We start from the raw sequence: 16,271 nt of genomic DNA, 5'->3' as shown, positions 1-16,271 counted from the left end.
GCGTCACATGACATTGTTGGCTAGAACTCTGACAGTTTTTGTTCCACATTCTGTTTCTATCATCCTCCTGGAACAAAAGACTTCTTATTTATCAGCAGCAAGGTGGCTTAAACTTTCCTAAATTTAATTGGACATACATGACATTACTGTAAAACGATGCAGTATTTTAAACACAGCCACACTTCTGCCTACAGAGGAGGATGAATAAAGTCATGACTGCGCAGCAGTCTTAAATGTTGTTTGTACCATTCGTCCTGACTTACAAGGCACCCCTTTGTCTAACACTGATCTCGTATTGTATGTTGACGGCTCCTCCTCCCGTTCTGCTCCAGGTTTAAACTGAGATGGGTTTGCTGTGTTCTGACTCAGGTATTTTACGCTCAGGTCCTTTATAGCACTCCTATTCGGCTCAAACAGCTCAACTCATCGCTTTAACTGAGGCTTGTAAGTTGGTGGAAGGAAAAACTGTGGTATGGACGCATGGATTGGATCATGCATCCCGAGGGGCAATGCTGGATTTGGTTAAAAAATATTGGTACACAAATGAGTTTTCAGTGGTAGCTGAAAATTACTGCAAAAGTATTTGATCTGTGCTTCTTACAACCCGTCTAGGGTTCCTGCACAGCCACAAGCTGCACATCCGCCTCTACAATTTCCATTCCAACATCTGATAATGAATTTCATTAGGCTGACACCTGTTGAATGAAATAAATATTGTCTAGTGATAATGGGATATATTTAGTAAACAAATCTCTGCCGGAAATCAGCAAACTTCTGAGTTTCTAATATTATTATTATTATTATTATTATTATTATTATTATTATTATTATTATTAATAATAATAATAATAATAATAATAATAATAATAACTGAACTTTATTGATCTCACAATGGAGAAATTCACTTCTGCATCTTAACCCATCACCCTTGGGTAGAAGTGGGCTGCCACTGTGCAGTGCTTGGGGAACAATCGGGGGTTAAGGGTCTTGCTCAGGGACCCAGAGTGCAGGCACTGGAGATCAAACTGGGTACTTGCATCCTTCTCTGAGTGCAAGCGCACTGCTCTACTAGACCACCACGCCTCCTTAATTAAAAACATATTATGCTTATCATCCAAATCAGGGGTAGCTGTAGAAAAGGAAAGATTCACCATAAAAAGCAAACTGGCTAAATGTTGTGAAGAAACATTTATCTTGGCCAAAAGCTCTCCCCCTGGTTCTCCTGTACATGCAGATGAGAAATAGATCCAGAGCTAACCTAAGTCCTTTGAAATTCTTTTTGCGAGCACAGGGGAGGAGGACCCAATACTAACTTATCCACATTAATAACTGCTCATTTTTAAATATTCAATGCTAGAATATTGTAAGGTTCTGTCACGTTTTTTTTCTCTTTCCCATCAGGCCGTGAGAGCTGCGTTACCCCCAGTAGTTGATAAAATCCGGCACCAGTTCCAGCCAGGACAGTGGGTGCTGATCCGAGACACCAGAAGGAGCCACTGAAGAGACAAGCGTTGGACTGGTCCATTCCAGATCCTGCTGGTGACCCACACTGTCGTAAAGGTCCAAGGAAGGAACACCTGGATCCATGCCACACAGTGCAAATTGTTCAAGGGAACACCACCTGAGCAGCATCCGGATTAGAACCCCCTGCCTACAGGGGCTTCCGACGACCGCCCACCTGTCCCACACCGGTAACAGGGCAGCGTGACGCGAGAGGCAGTGGGATTTTTATTTAGTTTTTCGTTTCTGTTTATTAAAAAAAAAATAAGTACTGAGTACCAGAAGAAAGGAAAATACCCTCCGCAGCGGTATGGAAGACTGAAGTTTTTAGGACAGGTGATTGGCATCACACTCATTTTTATCACTCTTGTGCTCACCGGAGAGAAGGTACAGCACGAACAATTTGTGACTAAACTGAGTAATCACACCAATCACACCCATCGGCTGACTCAAAGAGAGACCCATCACTTCAGTTACATTCATGATCATGCTCATAACATCTAGTGACAACTAATACATCAGACTGTACGGAAAATGAGAAATGACAGTTGTTATGCTTGTTCTTTGATTCTACATGCTTTTGATAACCAACCATTATTTTTACCTGTTTCTATTGACACTGCCTATATTCTAGCAACCTTTTTCCCTAGTCATTAATCTAACAGGTTAGTGGAGACCATTTTTCCGTGTAAAGAATTACACCATAAGACCGAAAGGATACGCAAGTTTTCTGATGTGACTAATTTAACTTGTGTCATAACAAAAACTCTTTACAGGTTTCAAGGTAGTAGGATTCCCATAAGAGATCCAGACATCTGTTTAGCGCAGCAAGAGTCCGCACCTCATTTTCTGGGAAGGACAGTAGATTTTGATGACATCAAAAGCTGGATGACTTTAAATTTCCTGCATCTAAATTTTGACAAGACCGAAGTTTTAATCTTTGGGCCAGAGTCCTCAAAAAATAAACTTCTTAACCAATCACTTAATCTGGGTGGCATTAACCTGGCCTCTGGTAATAAAGTAAAAAATCTTGGTGTTATTTTTGACCAAGACATGTCATTTAAATCCCATATTAAACAGGTTTCCAGAGTTTCCTTTTTTCACCTCCGGAATATCGCCAAAATTAGAAACATTCTGTCCAGGAGTGATGCTGAAAAACTGGTCCATGCATTTGTTACTTCAAGGCTGGACTATTGTAATTCTTTACTATCAGGAATTCCACAAAATGCAGTTCAAAGCCTTCAGCTGATCCAAAATGCTGCAGCAAGAGTTCTGATGAAAATCAACAAGAGGGATCATATTTCTCCAATTTTAGCTTCCCTTCATTGGCTTCCTGTTAAATCAAGAATAGAATTTAAAATTCTTCTTCTAACGTATAAAGCCCTTCATAATCAAACTCCATCATATATCAGAGCTCTGATTACCCCGTATGTTCCTAACAGAGCACTTCGCTCTCAGACCGCAGGTCTGCTGGTGGTTCCTAGAGTCTCTAAAAGTAGAATGGGAGGCAGATCCTTTAGCTTTCAGGCTCCTCTCCTGTGGAACCAACTCCCAGTTTTGGTCCGTGAGGCAGACACCCTGTCTACTTTTAAGACTAGGCTTAAAACTTTTCTTTTTGACAAAAATTATAACTAGTGACTCATGTTACTCTCAGCTACCTTTATAGTTTTACTGCTATAGGCTTAGGTTACTGGAGTATATCAGGATCTAATTTTCTCACTATATTGAGTTCTACTGTTCTTCAATTATGCATTATGTGTTGTCATTTCTGCTTTAACTTTCTGTTCTCTCTCTTTTCTCTTCATAGTAGGTACACCTGGTCTGGCGTTCTGTTAACTGTGACATCATCCAGAGAAGACGGCTCACCCGCTACTACCATCTAATGTAGAACAGATTACTAGATCAATGTGTGCTTCTGTGCTTTTTTGTTTCTCTTGTTGTGTCTCTGTTCTGTCTTCTGTAACCCCAGTCGGTCGAGGCAGATGACCGTTCATACTGAGCCCGGTTCTGCCGGAGGTTTTTTTTCCCGTTAATGGGTGGTTTTTCTTCCCACTGTCGCTTCATGCTTGCTCAGTATGAGGGATTGCAGCAAAGCCATGTACAATGCAGATGACTCTTCCTGTGGCTCTACGGTTCCCCAGGAGTGAATGCTGCTTGTCGGGACTTTGATGCAATCAACTGGTTTCCTTATATAGGACATTTTTGACCAATCTGTATAATCTGACCCAATCTGTATAATATGATTGAACTTGACTTTGTAAAGTGCCTTGAGATGACATGTTTCATGATTTGGCGCTATATAAATAAAATTGAATTGAATTGAATTGTAAAGTAATCATACCTGCTTCATTTGCAATGACCCATAGAAATCACTCCTCCAAGTCGTGTGTGGTTAGATTTGACCATTATACAATTCCAGGATCTTAATTTCCAGCACGCTGTTTTAACCCTTAATCTTACAGCTTGCCAGACGGAAGTAAACTGCATGGTACAGGTAACTTAACTGCAACTGTGGTAAATTTTCCCAGCACAGATGGATTTTCATGTCTTAAGAACATGGTTTGGATGTGTGGAATTAGATCATATTTGTATCTGCCTGCTGATTGGTCTGGAGTGTGTTATTTAGCTCATTTACTACCTGCCATTACTACGTATGATTCACTTTACCCGTTACTGGAACAGAAGGCAAGGCTTAAACAGCACAAGGGATCTTGGGTATCTTATTTCCTCATTATGATGTTACTAATGCAGCACATAGAACCAATGACTTGTCTGTTGAATTAGAAAATCTCACTGCTTTACCTGAAAAGACTTCTCCTCTCTTACAGAAGAACAACAGGCTGTCAGAACTATGACCTTGCAAAACAGACTGGTCCTAGATTACCTACAAGAGGTTAGGTGATAAAGGAGGTGTTTGTCACATAATTGTAGAACACTGCTGCACATTCATTCCTGATGTGTCTAAAACATGACCAACATTCATGATAAATTACAACAGTTGTTGACAATCCAGCCGAAAAAAATAATTAGTGGTTAATCCTGGGATCCTGTGTCTTGGTTAATTTCTGATGGTTGGACCTCCTGGTTAATAAAGATTGGAGGAATTTATTTTCTTTTTGATTTTTCTTTCATGTTGTATTATTCCAATGGCTAAGAGAATGGTAATGAAAATGACTTATGCCACTATGCTGAAGATCAGTAATGATGCAGATGTGCTTTCTGTTTATACTGACCATGATTTGGAGAAGTGTGATGTTTCTGAATTAAAAGATGATGACAGTACTGATGAAGATGGATTTTACATTACCTAGAGTGCTTTAATGATGTAATAACTCTAACCTAGATGGGGAGTTGATACTGTTGTTCAGAATTCTAGTCTTTTAAAATTCAGTAAGATGTATGTTTTAACATTTTCTTTCTAATTATTTCTTTAATTATTTTATTTTCTTTCACTTTGCTTATGTTTTTTTTTGTTTTGTTTTTTACACAATTTCCTTCTTTTTTTTCTTTTTTTTTTTTTACTATTACAGGCTCACAGTGTTTGAATTTTTTCTTTATTATGTGATGAATTCAGCATCAGAAGAGAGGATTGTTGTGAAAATTTTATTGATGTATGTAACTCTGATCATATCTTCTCTGGATGCACCTGCATAATTTTCCCGTGTGAAAGAAGCTCACATGCTTACAGATTTACTACTGTGTTTTCCACATCCAAGGACACAGAGGGGAGTTGAGTTAGATAAGATCGTACCAGTGGTTGCACTCCTCTGTAATTACTCCCAGTTTCTTTTCTCAACCTAGAATAAAAGTTTGTGTGTTCTTTTTCTCATTGCTCTGTTTCCTGACTGCATTGGGGGACAGGGACATTCAAACACTCATGCCTTTGAATAAATAACTTAAAGACAAACGATGCATCATTTGTTTTCATGAGTGGTGTGCTCACTTAATTGATAATTATTTAAATCCATTACAGGACAGGCACACAGTAACAGACTGAATAATCTTATTACTAAAATGTTATTAGAATGGGAAGTTTTAAGAGATATGATGATGAGATGCAGTGGTGAGTCATTTTATTTATATTTAATCTGTTTGGGGAATGGAGATGCAGCTATTCATCTATTAACAGCTGCTTTAGAGGGTAGAATGAAGTTAATGTGTCACTAACAAATCATTATGTAGATTATATCATATTTCTATGTGAAAGTTCTTCCCTCAGCTGATACTGTAGTTTTCTGTGTATAAATGTATTAAGACAATTTTATACATGCAATCCTTTTTCCTTCTTTTAAGACGTTTATAATGAGACATTTCTAGAAACTTTAAACTTCTTGTCTTGTCAATCAAGGATTGAATGTCTGTGTCTCTGAATACATTTAAACATTAAAACTGCACTACCATATATAATGAAACTGAAGAAAAAAAACACTTGAATGACAAGCTAACCACAGCAGTCTCACATATGGAGGGTATTGTAGCATACACTGCCTTGTAAATACACAAAAAGAAAGTTATTATTTGAACAGACATTTTAAAAAGTAAATAAGCTGTGAATTTAAAATAAAACATTCTGCATAAATTTTATTCCTGGATAGATGATTTAAGCGTTGACCAATCAAAGCACTCCTGCCTGTGTGATTAGCAAAAATCAGGAGCCAGAATCTAAAACAACAATGCTTATACTACAGCCTGCATAGGAGCTCTAAGCCTCATTTTCCTCAAAAATCATTTTTATGTAAATTTAAGGAGAAAACATTATACAATATTTAAAAATATCTTTAGGTTATGATGTATAATTTTTAAGGGGAAATAACATCTTAAACTAAAAAATAAGGAGCTCCTTGAAGCTGGCAAAGTGGCCTGTTAACTAGCTGGGTTAGCGGGGCGCTAGTGAGCACCTGATGGAGTAGACACGTTTTTCCTGAGCTCCTCTCCATGTTATAGAATAACTCGGTATTTAATTCAAAATTCACCAGTTTACCCGACCTCTTGTTAAAGGTATACTATGCAACCGGGGTTGATTTTCCAGCGAGGCTCCCCCCAGAGGGCGAAAGTAAAAGTGCACTGTCATAAAGATGGTCAGCTGTTCTGGTTTCTCCGTCAAGCCAGGCGCGGTTGTTTTGAGCTTAGCAGACAGGCGAATGCAACGAAAAGTCAAAAAAACGGCAGTACAAACAATGACTAACACAGTGAAAGTATGAACATCAGGGTTTCCCGCAGGGCTATCTTGGCGAGGCGGCCGCCTCATCAAACTCACGCTACCGCCTTGCCAACATTCAAAAGAAAAAATAAAAAAATAAAAAAATATATATATATAATAATAATAATAATAATAAAACAACCTCGCGGTTCTTTGTTGTTGCTTTCGCGCGTGCATATAGTGAATGGCAGGGCAAGACCGACTCTCGTGGTCTTGCATGAGACTTCTGGGCCTGTGGGTGCGGGCCGAGGGCTCTTGCAATTGCAAGTACGGTATTTCCCCCACAGACCACCAGGGCGGCCGAGAAAACCTTTGTTTGACCTGAAATGACTCATTTAATCATCCAAAACGGTATGGAACACATTAATTAACTGAAAAATGTTGCATAGTATGCCTTTAATTTAACCTTAGACTAAAATCGAGGATATGCGAAAAACGAAGACTGAGCGTGGAAAACAGCAGGATAAGAGCCCTATCCAGACTAGAACGCCTGCATCGCTGGGGTTATCGCTAGCACCAGAACGTGCCATGGCAGATCTCGACACTAGCAAGGACACTAAGGCGGAGTCGAGCAGCATTCTTCTGGCAATAGAAAGTATGAACAAGACGATGACTGATCGATTTGACTCAGAGGCAACGCTAGCATCTACTCAAGCATCTTTGGTGAGTCTAGGAAACCGTATGGCAGAAATTGAAGAAGCTAACTCCAACTACGACCACCGCCTCTCACAAGTTGAACAAGTCTGCGTGAAAATGCGGGCAGAAAACCAAGCACTCTGTTCAAAGGTAATTGACCTGGAGGCTCGCTCTAGGCGTCAGAATATAAAAATTGTTGGTCTGCCCGAAAAGATCGAGAAAAGAAGCCCTGTTGAATTTCTGGAGAAGTTTATCCCTGAACTACTAGGCGCTAGCAATTTTGTCAGCCCTGTTGTTGTGGATCAAGCACACCGTCTAGGGTGACTATCTTCGGAGGAAAAAGCACGACCGCCTGTGATGATAGCCCGGATTCATCACTTCCAAATCAAGGAGAAAATACTACAGCCTTCTCGTCAACAATTCCCCTGACATACAACGAGGCGGCGATCCATTTCTTCCCCGATTTGCTAGTGGATGTGATTAAACAGCGCCAGGCTTTTGAAGATGTCCGAAAGAGGTTTAAGGAGGCAGGCGCAAGGGTCGGCTTCATCTACCTAGCTCGACTTCGGGTAACTTTGGGGAACTCGGAGCAAGTATTTTCTTCACTACAAGAAGCCGAGGTGTTTGCAGGGACTTTATCTTGAACATTGCATGCGCTTGGGATGGTGTATATTATCTGGTATGTGACTTTGTTTTCTGCCATTACGCAGGTCGGGACATTCTCATGACCGTGGTTTAAATTTACTTGTGTTACTTGTGTTTTTTTTTTTTTTTTTTCATATTTGGAAAGAGAGCATAGGGCTCTTTTTTGTTAGCTTAGCTAAACCAGTCTTTCCTATGGTCCGGCAGCCTCTATGCCTGTTTGAGGGGAGCGTGATCTCACTTTGTTTGGGAAAGTGGGATGGGGGGAGGGAGGGTAAGTTCTTAGTTGTGTGTTCTTTATTTTTTTGTTTTCCTCTGTGCTGCTATCAGTGTTGTTTAAGGGTGTTTTTGCTTTACTGTACTTAGATATGCATCCTAGTTTTTCTTCAAGAGGTGGTGGCATTACTTTTACTAGTTGGAATGTCCGTGGATTGGGACATGCCATTAAGAGGGCAAAAGTCTTCTCTCATTTAAAGTCCTTAGCGGCAGACATTATATTCCTACAGGAAACTCATATTAAGCCCACTAGAGCAAACTTGCTTAGGTGCAGCTGGGTAAATCTCTCCAGTAAAGCTGTTATGATTAGGCATATTTCCACCGTGTGTGATCCTAATTGCAGATATATTATGGTGACAGGCTACATTTACTCATATCATGTCACACTTTTAAACATATATGGTCCCAATTTTGATGACCCAAATTTTTTCATTAAGGTCTTTAATTTACTGCCCACTCTCTCAGACACACATGGTGACTTGAATTGTGTGCTTGACAATTTTTTGATTAGATCAGCCCAAACAAACCAGTTGCCCTCTGCTGCCTCCAAACCCTGAATAATTTAATGCTATCCACACATCTAGTTAACATATGGAGGCTTCAGCACCCCACACATAGGGATTATTCTTTTTTCTCACAGAGACACACATCTTTCTCTAGAATTGATTATTTTTTGCTTGACTCCAATTTGATAAAAAAAATGTAATCTCCACCACACATCATAATATTCTAATTTCTGATCACTTTCCCATATCATTGGTACTTGACCTCAACCATAAGAAAGAGCAATATAGTTGGCGGTTCCATCCCTCACTTCTCTCCGACTCCTCGTTTACTCAGTTAATTTCTTCTAGGATCTCAGATTTTCTGGAAACAAACGATAACCTAGAGGTTACAGACGCCACCTTATGGGAAGCTTTTAAGGCTGTGACTAGAGGGCACATAATCTCTTTTGAAAGCTCAATGAGAAAAGAAAAGAAAAAAACGTCTTTTAGAAATTGAAAAAGATTTAACGCAACTAGAAACTGCCTATAAATCTTCTGCTAACTCCACCACCTTACAGAATATTCTTAAACGGAAGTATGAATATAATTACATTTTGTCTGCTCAGGTACAGGACCAACTGTTTAGACTGAAACAAAAACAATTTGAACTAGGGGACAAGCCCCAGAAGTTATTGGCCCGACAACTGAGAGGTTTGCAGGCTAGCAAAGCTATACATAAAATCAAATCAAAATCTGGGGACATTATCACTGACCCCAGCAATATAAACAAGCGCTTCAGGGAATATTATCAACAGTTATATACATCTAAAGCTGGGGGGGATGCCGCTGCGTGGCTGGAGAATCTGAATCTCCCTAAATTGAGTGACACAGCGTGTGAGGCACTTAATGCTGACACCACCACCCAAGAGATTCTAGATGCTATAAAGTCCTTTCCTAATGGCAAGAGTGCTGGACCAGATGGTTTTGGAATAGAGCTATATAAGAAATTTCCTTAACAGTTAACTCCTCTCTTGCTCAGGATGTTCAATCACTCATTTGAAACTCAGAAGTTTCAAAGCTCCTTATATGAAGCCAACATCTCACTAATTTCAAAAGAGGGGAGAGATGAGACTGAGCCCTCATCTCACCGTGCGATTTCATTGCTGAACTCTGATACGAAAATTTTCACAAAAGTGATAGCTAATAGGTTAAACAAACATATTGCCTCCATTATCCATGCTGACCAAACGGGTTTCATTCCTGGAAGGTTTTCCTTTTTTAATGTTAGAAGACTAATGAACATAATTTACCATGACTATAAGAAGGATCAGAAGGTGGCGGTCCTCTGCTTAGACGCAGAGAAAGCTTTTGATCAGATTGAGTGGGCATACATGTGGAGGGTGTTGGAGAACTTTGGATTTGGTAGCCGTTTTATTTCATGGATTAAAATTCTATATGCCCAGCCTTCTTCTTCCATTCTAACAAATCAAGAGAGGTCAGCTCCATTTCCATTACATCGTGGAACACGCCAGGGCTGTCCCCTCAGCCCTCTCCTGTTTGTGATTGGTATTGAACCTCTTGCTATTGGTATCAGGCAACACAGCTCTCTCAAACCTATTCGTTTAGGTGATGTGGACCACCATCTATCTTTATATGCAGATAATGTTGCAATCTTTATGTCACAGCCTGAGCAGTCTATCCCCATTCTGTTAGACCTTATAAAGTCATTTGGTGAGGTTTCTGGGTACACAATTAATTGGCAAAAAAGTGAATTTCTGCTTCTTGGGGATAACCATAAAGCGGAATTTCTGCATAAACTCCCATTTAAAGTCACAGACAAGTTGAAGTATCTTGGAGTAACCCTACCAAAAGATCCTAAATTCATATTTAAACTGAATTTTCATGAAAAGGTAGAAAGATTAAAAGAAGATATTGGCAAGTGGCGCACGCTCCCGCTTTCTATGGTGGGTCGTATAAATGCTATCAAGATGGTCTCACTGGCAAGATTCTTATATCTCTTTCAAAACCTTCCTATTTTCCTAACAAAATCCTTTTTTAAACTACTAGACTCAATAGTCATGCCTTTTGTCTGGGGTTTTAAAGCTCATAGAATCTCCAAAGCTCATTTACAAAAACCCAGAGAGAAGGTGGGGATTTGGGTTACCGTGTTTTCAGCATTATTATTTGGCAGCAAATCTTAGAGCTCTTGCCTATTGGCGTGAAGGCTACAGCCTGGAAATTTCAACGACCACCCCTGCGTAGGTGGCCTTTGAAAAGAAAGATGTTAAAGGCAGTTCACTTCCAGCTCTACTTTTCTCAACACCTGTACTGTCTGTAAAGACTAAAGTAAATAACTGAATAGTTCTTAATTGTTTGAAAATATGGCAGCAAATTAAGAGGTACTGCAAGATGCCTAGCACATCTGTATATGCTCCACTGTGTGATAACCATGCATTCCCCTCCTCACTCTCAGATGCAACTTTTTGTAGTTGGAGGCTAAAAGGCATAGCAGTTTTGAAAGATCTGTACATTGACAATCATTTTGCCTCATTTACTCAACTAAAAGCATTCCTTGCCGTCAATACACTTCTTTAGATATATTCAAGTTAGAAACTATGTCTGCCAAAACCTGCCTAACTTTGAATCCCTCCCTGAGGAAAGCAGGGTTTACAGTCTTTTGCTTGGCCCACCAGATTCAAAGCACTTGATCTCAGATTTTGTCAAGATATTTTCTGAACAGCTGAACTATGCCACACACTCTTTGAGGAAAGCTTGGGAAGAGGAACTGGGACTCCAGATTAATGATATTGTTTGGGAGGAGAGTCTAGGTAGAATCCAATACTGTTCTATTAATGCCAGACATCACTTAATCCAGTTTAAGGTCAAGCACAGACTTCATTATTCAAAAACTAAAATTACATAGAATATACCCTACTGTTTCCCCTTTGTGTGATCGATGTAAGTTAGCTGATGGTTCCTTAACCCACCTCTTTTGGACATGTCCAAAACTTTATGACTTCTGGTGTGGAGTATTCCATTGGTTTTCTGAAATGTATGGTAGTGGGCTCAAGCCCGAGCCAGAGGTGGCACTGTTTGGCTACTCCCTGTCTCTATAGACCAGTTCATTGTTATTGTTTTGATCCGGGTTTTTCGGGCATGCGCGCCGGACTGGTTGGCAAAAGACGAACACAATGGCGGACGCAAACAGAGAAACTGACAAGTTCTCCACGTGTTTTTCTTCTTTAGATAACGTATCACAAGATCGTTTTAAGAGTAACTTGATGGTGTCAGATTGCCAGATCCACACAGCAAAAGCCTGAAGGGACGGAGCGAGTCTGTGAAATGCTGGCCAAGTGTTCCGTACCGCGACATATACAGCTGCCTTATAAACACGGCAGGCCAGTACACACGAGAGAGCACAAAAGCCCCTGAAACCACTGGACGGCTACAATTATTTTATATCGGGACATAGGCACCAGCAACCGCCGCGACGCCATGAGGGATTAAGCGGGTCAGAAAATGGATGGATGGATGGATGGATGTATGTTCAGACATGTTTGTGCAACAGCACAAAGCGGCGTCGGACACAGGCCGCGTCTCAGCAGAGAGGAAGCCCGGTAGGGAAAAAAAACATTGTTTACTACGGATTATTTTGGTGTTTTTGTCTTGTTAAAATGGGTGGGGGTGTCGGCAACGTTGCAGCGTAAACACAGAAGTACTAGCGCCCGTGAACGGGGGCGTAATGCAGCCGCCGTATTGGAGCAGCCTGCTGCTGCTGCAGGTGCTGCTACTACTCCGGCCTGTGTAGCGATCGCCATCTCCCCTCCGCCGCTATTTAAGTAGAACAATGACTAGAGCAGAATAAAGTTGTATTTACCGGAGATGAAGTGTAGACTGCAAATTCTGTCGTAGTATGATGGCTCCCCCAGTCCATTGGGAGTGTCTGCCTGCGCTCTTTTCATTGAAAATATCCATTTCTTTCTTCGTCCTTCCTCCTTCGATAAACGACAGAAACGGACATCCAACGATTTGGAATGCCTCTCTGTGCAACCGGCAGCACAACAAGTCGTAGGCATTGTTTAAATTCCAAAAATAAACAAACTAAAAGTACGCTCTAAATCACCCGTTTTGTCATGTAGTAGACGAGAGCAGCTCTGTTTTTTGCCAACCACCGTGCCCGGATATAGCGTGACGTCACGCGTGAACTACCCTATTGACTCACAGTCCTCTTGTACAGCACACCATTATGTATGGAATGTTAATTGCAAAGAGACTGATTTTAAGGCTTTGGAAGTCAGAAGCAGTGCCACTCTTCAAGACGTGGCTAACAGATCTTGCCTCTGTATTACACATGGAGAAAATCCGATATCCCATGACAGACAGTCTTAAAAAATTCTACAAGATTTGGCAGCCATTATTGGACCATCTTGCTCAATTTGATGGAGATCTTGAACAATTTTGAGACTCATAATGAGCCAATTCACCTCTTCCTCGATAAATTCTGTTTTGATTTAAAGTACCAGTGATGCAACAGTACATGCAGGGTTTCCCGCAGCGCTATCTTGGCAAGGCGGCCGCCTCGCCAAACTCATGCTACCGCCTTGCCAAGATTAAAAAAAAATAAAAAACTCGATATGCTTGCATGTTTATTTGACGTTAACACGCGGTTTTTGTTGTTGCTTTCGCGCGTGCATATAGTGAATGGCAGGGAAAAAAATACTAAGTTTCCCTAGTCAACATATAGCTGTTTGCTATTGAACCGATGTAGAAATTTACAAGCAGTCCGTTTAAGAATTGCTGATTTATTACGTTAGGATGTACTATCATCAAATGCAGAACTACTGATAGCTAAATTTCTGCACCTAGATGGACAGAAGGAAAGAGTTGAATCAGAAGAGATTGATTAGGATATTAGAAAATACAGGACAGGAAAGAAGACACACACAAACAAATAGAAGAGGCTTAAACTGGAGTTCTGAGTCAGGTTCACATTATGGTTTCTCATGTTGACAATTAACACTAAACGAGTCGTTTTTTGTTTTGTTGTTTGCAGCTTCATGTTAAAGTTGATCCAGTTGTGCTGTTCTAAACAGGCCTTCTTCGCCTCCACTGTAAGTACAGAGCATCTGGGCAGCTTTATTTATTATTAGAGCCTTTATTACAGTACAATATCAGGTTGTATTGTGTCCACTCTGTTTATATTTCTAGCAGTGTAGTTGTGCTAGAACAAAAGATGTTTGATGGTCTAGGTTTCTAATTTACATATGTTGCTCCTATGCAGGTTGGAATATCTCTATACCTCCCTATAATCAAAGGAGTCCTGCAGAGTGAAATTCTGACTGTAATAAAATATTAAAGAGACATATGCATTGTGTTTTGTTCTAAAATTTTCCCTACACTTGAATCTATTATATAACTCTCTTAACTACTTTGTGATGCATCGTGGTACATTGAACTGTAAAGGTTATGTGAAATTTGTACTAATATTCAGCTCTAGAATCCAGTCAAATGTGTCCTTTTTTACTTTGAGCACCTGCCCCTTCAGTGGTCTCTGCGCGGCCCTGGTTGAGATTAAAGTGAAGTTACAAGACGGGGTTGTTTTTTTTAACTTTAATGTCTGACTAGAGCGCTGGAGTTTACTTGGAAATTAATAATTAGCTTGTTTTTAATATTGATGCTGGGAATATTGCCTAATTAAAGAGAACAACCCTGACTGCAAACATGTTAATATGCGGGGGGGGGGGGGGGGGGGGGGGTTACACTAGGATTTAAACATTAAGCAACGTTAAAATATTGAAGGTCAAAAGATTGTTTTAAAAACATTTTTATGGTTAATAAAAATCTACTTTCATAGAAATATTAAAAATAAACCGTTAAATTTAAAATTAAGATTTAATGGAGGATCATTTATAAACCTTATAAAGGTGAGTAACAACAAGTTGAAATAAAGAGGCGTTCAAATGTGTGTAGACAAGAACAGGTGAGTCAAAATATTTTTACAAGCAACTGAAGTGATGATGGAGATCATATGAATAATCGTGATTAGTCGACAATAAAAATAATCGTTAGTTGCAGCCATAATTCCAATGACTTTCTGCATCTTTGTTTTGGGTTCAAAGCCAACTCTTGTTGATTTTGTGAAAATGACATTGGAACTGTTGACCATTTGTTCTTTCATTATTTGTTCTCAGAGGCATTTTGGCCTGGATATTTTCTTGTGGTGGCATCCTAAAGTTTCTCAGCTGGGGAAGTTCTGTTTGAAAGGTATTATATACGGACTGATTCTGGAATGCCGGAAAAACTCTTTCTTGGTGAACACTATTCCAATACTTGGTGGGGAAATATACACAGGTCCAAGGTCAAGAAATGGACTCCCAAATATTTTGTTTTTTTCAATGATTTTCTTATCTTTGTTAATGGCCTTAAAGTAATGCAAAACTCCAAGGCTATAATAAAACTATATTATCAATATTATCAATGAATACAATCTGATAGCGTGTAGCTGTGTAACTTAATTTATTTTATTCTTTGTTTTACTTTACTTTTCCTCTCTTTGGCCTTCTTACTGCACCTATGCCTCCACGTATTTTGCATCTTCATAAGCCATATGTACAAATGCCTTTTTGTTTGTACAAGACTGTTCAATAATTTAAAAAACAGATCAGACAGACAGCTCATGGTTAATTTAATAGCCAATCTGCCCCAAAAGTGTGAAAGTTTCCTACTGAGGTAAATCTGCAGCGTCCCAGCAGTCAGAGGCGCTGCTGAAAGCTGGTTCCGCTAGAAAATAACGTGAATAAAGAGACGCTCGGTCCTCAGAGACCCTGAAGTATTCAGAACAAAGGCGGCCAGAAGCAGCAGCCGCTGTCCGCCTGAAGCTAACAATGGAGCAGCGGTGTTAGCCACAGAGCTAGCTCTGCCAGCTGGAGGTACGTACACGGATGAAGTGGCCTCTGGGCGGCCCGCTGAACACAAACGGGTTCTCCGAAAACGGTCCACCGGGTCCTGGGGGCGGGGCTCCGCGATGAGGCAGGGGACAAGGCCCCTGGGCACTGAAATGTGGACCGCGGGGCGGCGGAGGACCAAACGGCGGCCGAGGCCTCTGCACAGGTGGATCCGGCCGGTACATGATCTAAGAACGGAACACGTCACAGCATCACCCAGCCCACTACTGTCCGACAGAAACAGCGCCAGTTTAGGCCCAGACTCACTTTGTTCGCTACCGTTTAGGGTCTCAGTGCGCTATTCACGTTTACTACTAGACTGCCGCTGCCACAGGGAATAAAAGTGACTAAACATCCGGAGTATGTGTTCTTCTTCTGTGTGCATTACCGCCACCAACTGGTGCGGATTTGACACTGCAGCTGTGTCTCCAAGGACGCATTTTAAGGCCAGTGTATGTATGGAGGACCAATCCTGCCATAATTAAAAATACACACAGAAATAAATGAAGGACTTAATAATATATAATGGCTTAAGAAAAGTGGCTAATAATATGAATTTGTGTGCCATTTAATGTGACAAAATAATAA

General features: G+C 40.4%; 1 protein-coding gene and 1 long non-coding RNA gene across 4 annotated transcripts in view; one reads left to right on the top strand and one right to left on the bottom strand.

Moving 5' to 3' along the window:
• si:ch211-195b21.5 overlaps positions 1-16,015 on the bottom strand; it is a 53,680-nt gene extending 37,665 nt beyond the window's left edge. For 2 of the 3 annotated variants that reach the window (XM_021314167.2, XM_021314169.2), the window contains exons 1-2: positions 15,951-16,015; positions 15,677-15,871 (exon numbers count right to left, since the gene is read on the bottom strand). In XM_021314167.2, the coding sequence (XP_021169842.2) occupies positions 15,677-15,868 (192 nt within the window). In that variant the 5' untranslated portion in view covers positions 15,869-15,871; positions 15,951-16,015. Of the gene's footprint in view, positions 1-15,676 lie in introns of all 3 variants that reach the window. The other variant, XM_012858512.3, reaches the window with a different exon arrangement.
• Positions 12,333-14,469, top strand: LOC118561454. The gene is made up of 3 exons (XR_004930057.1): positions 12,333-12,356; positions 13,793-13,850; positions 14,021-14,469. It is a non-coding gene; the product is annotated as an uncharacterized LOC118561454 (long non-coding RNA).
• Positions 16,016-16,271: the final 256 nt, after the last annotated feature.

This window comes from Fundulus heteroclitus, unplaced genomic scaffold, assembly GCF_011125445.2.
Source record: "Fundulus heteroclitus isolate FHET01 unplaced genomic scaffold, MU-UCD_Fhet_4.1 scaffold_632, whole genome shotgun sequence".
NCBI lineage: Eukaryota > Metazoa > Chordata > Actinopteri > Cyprinodontiformes > Fundulidae > Fundulus > Fundulus heteroclitus.
This window is presented reverse-complemented; position numbering and strand designations above follow the sequence as displayed.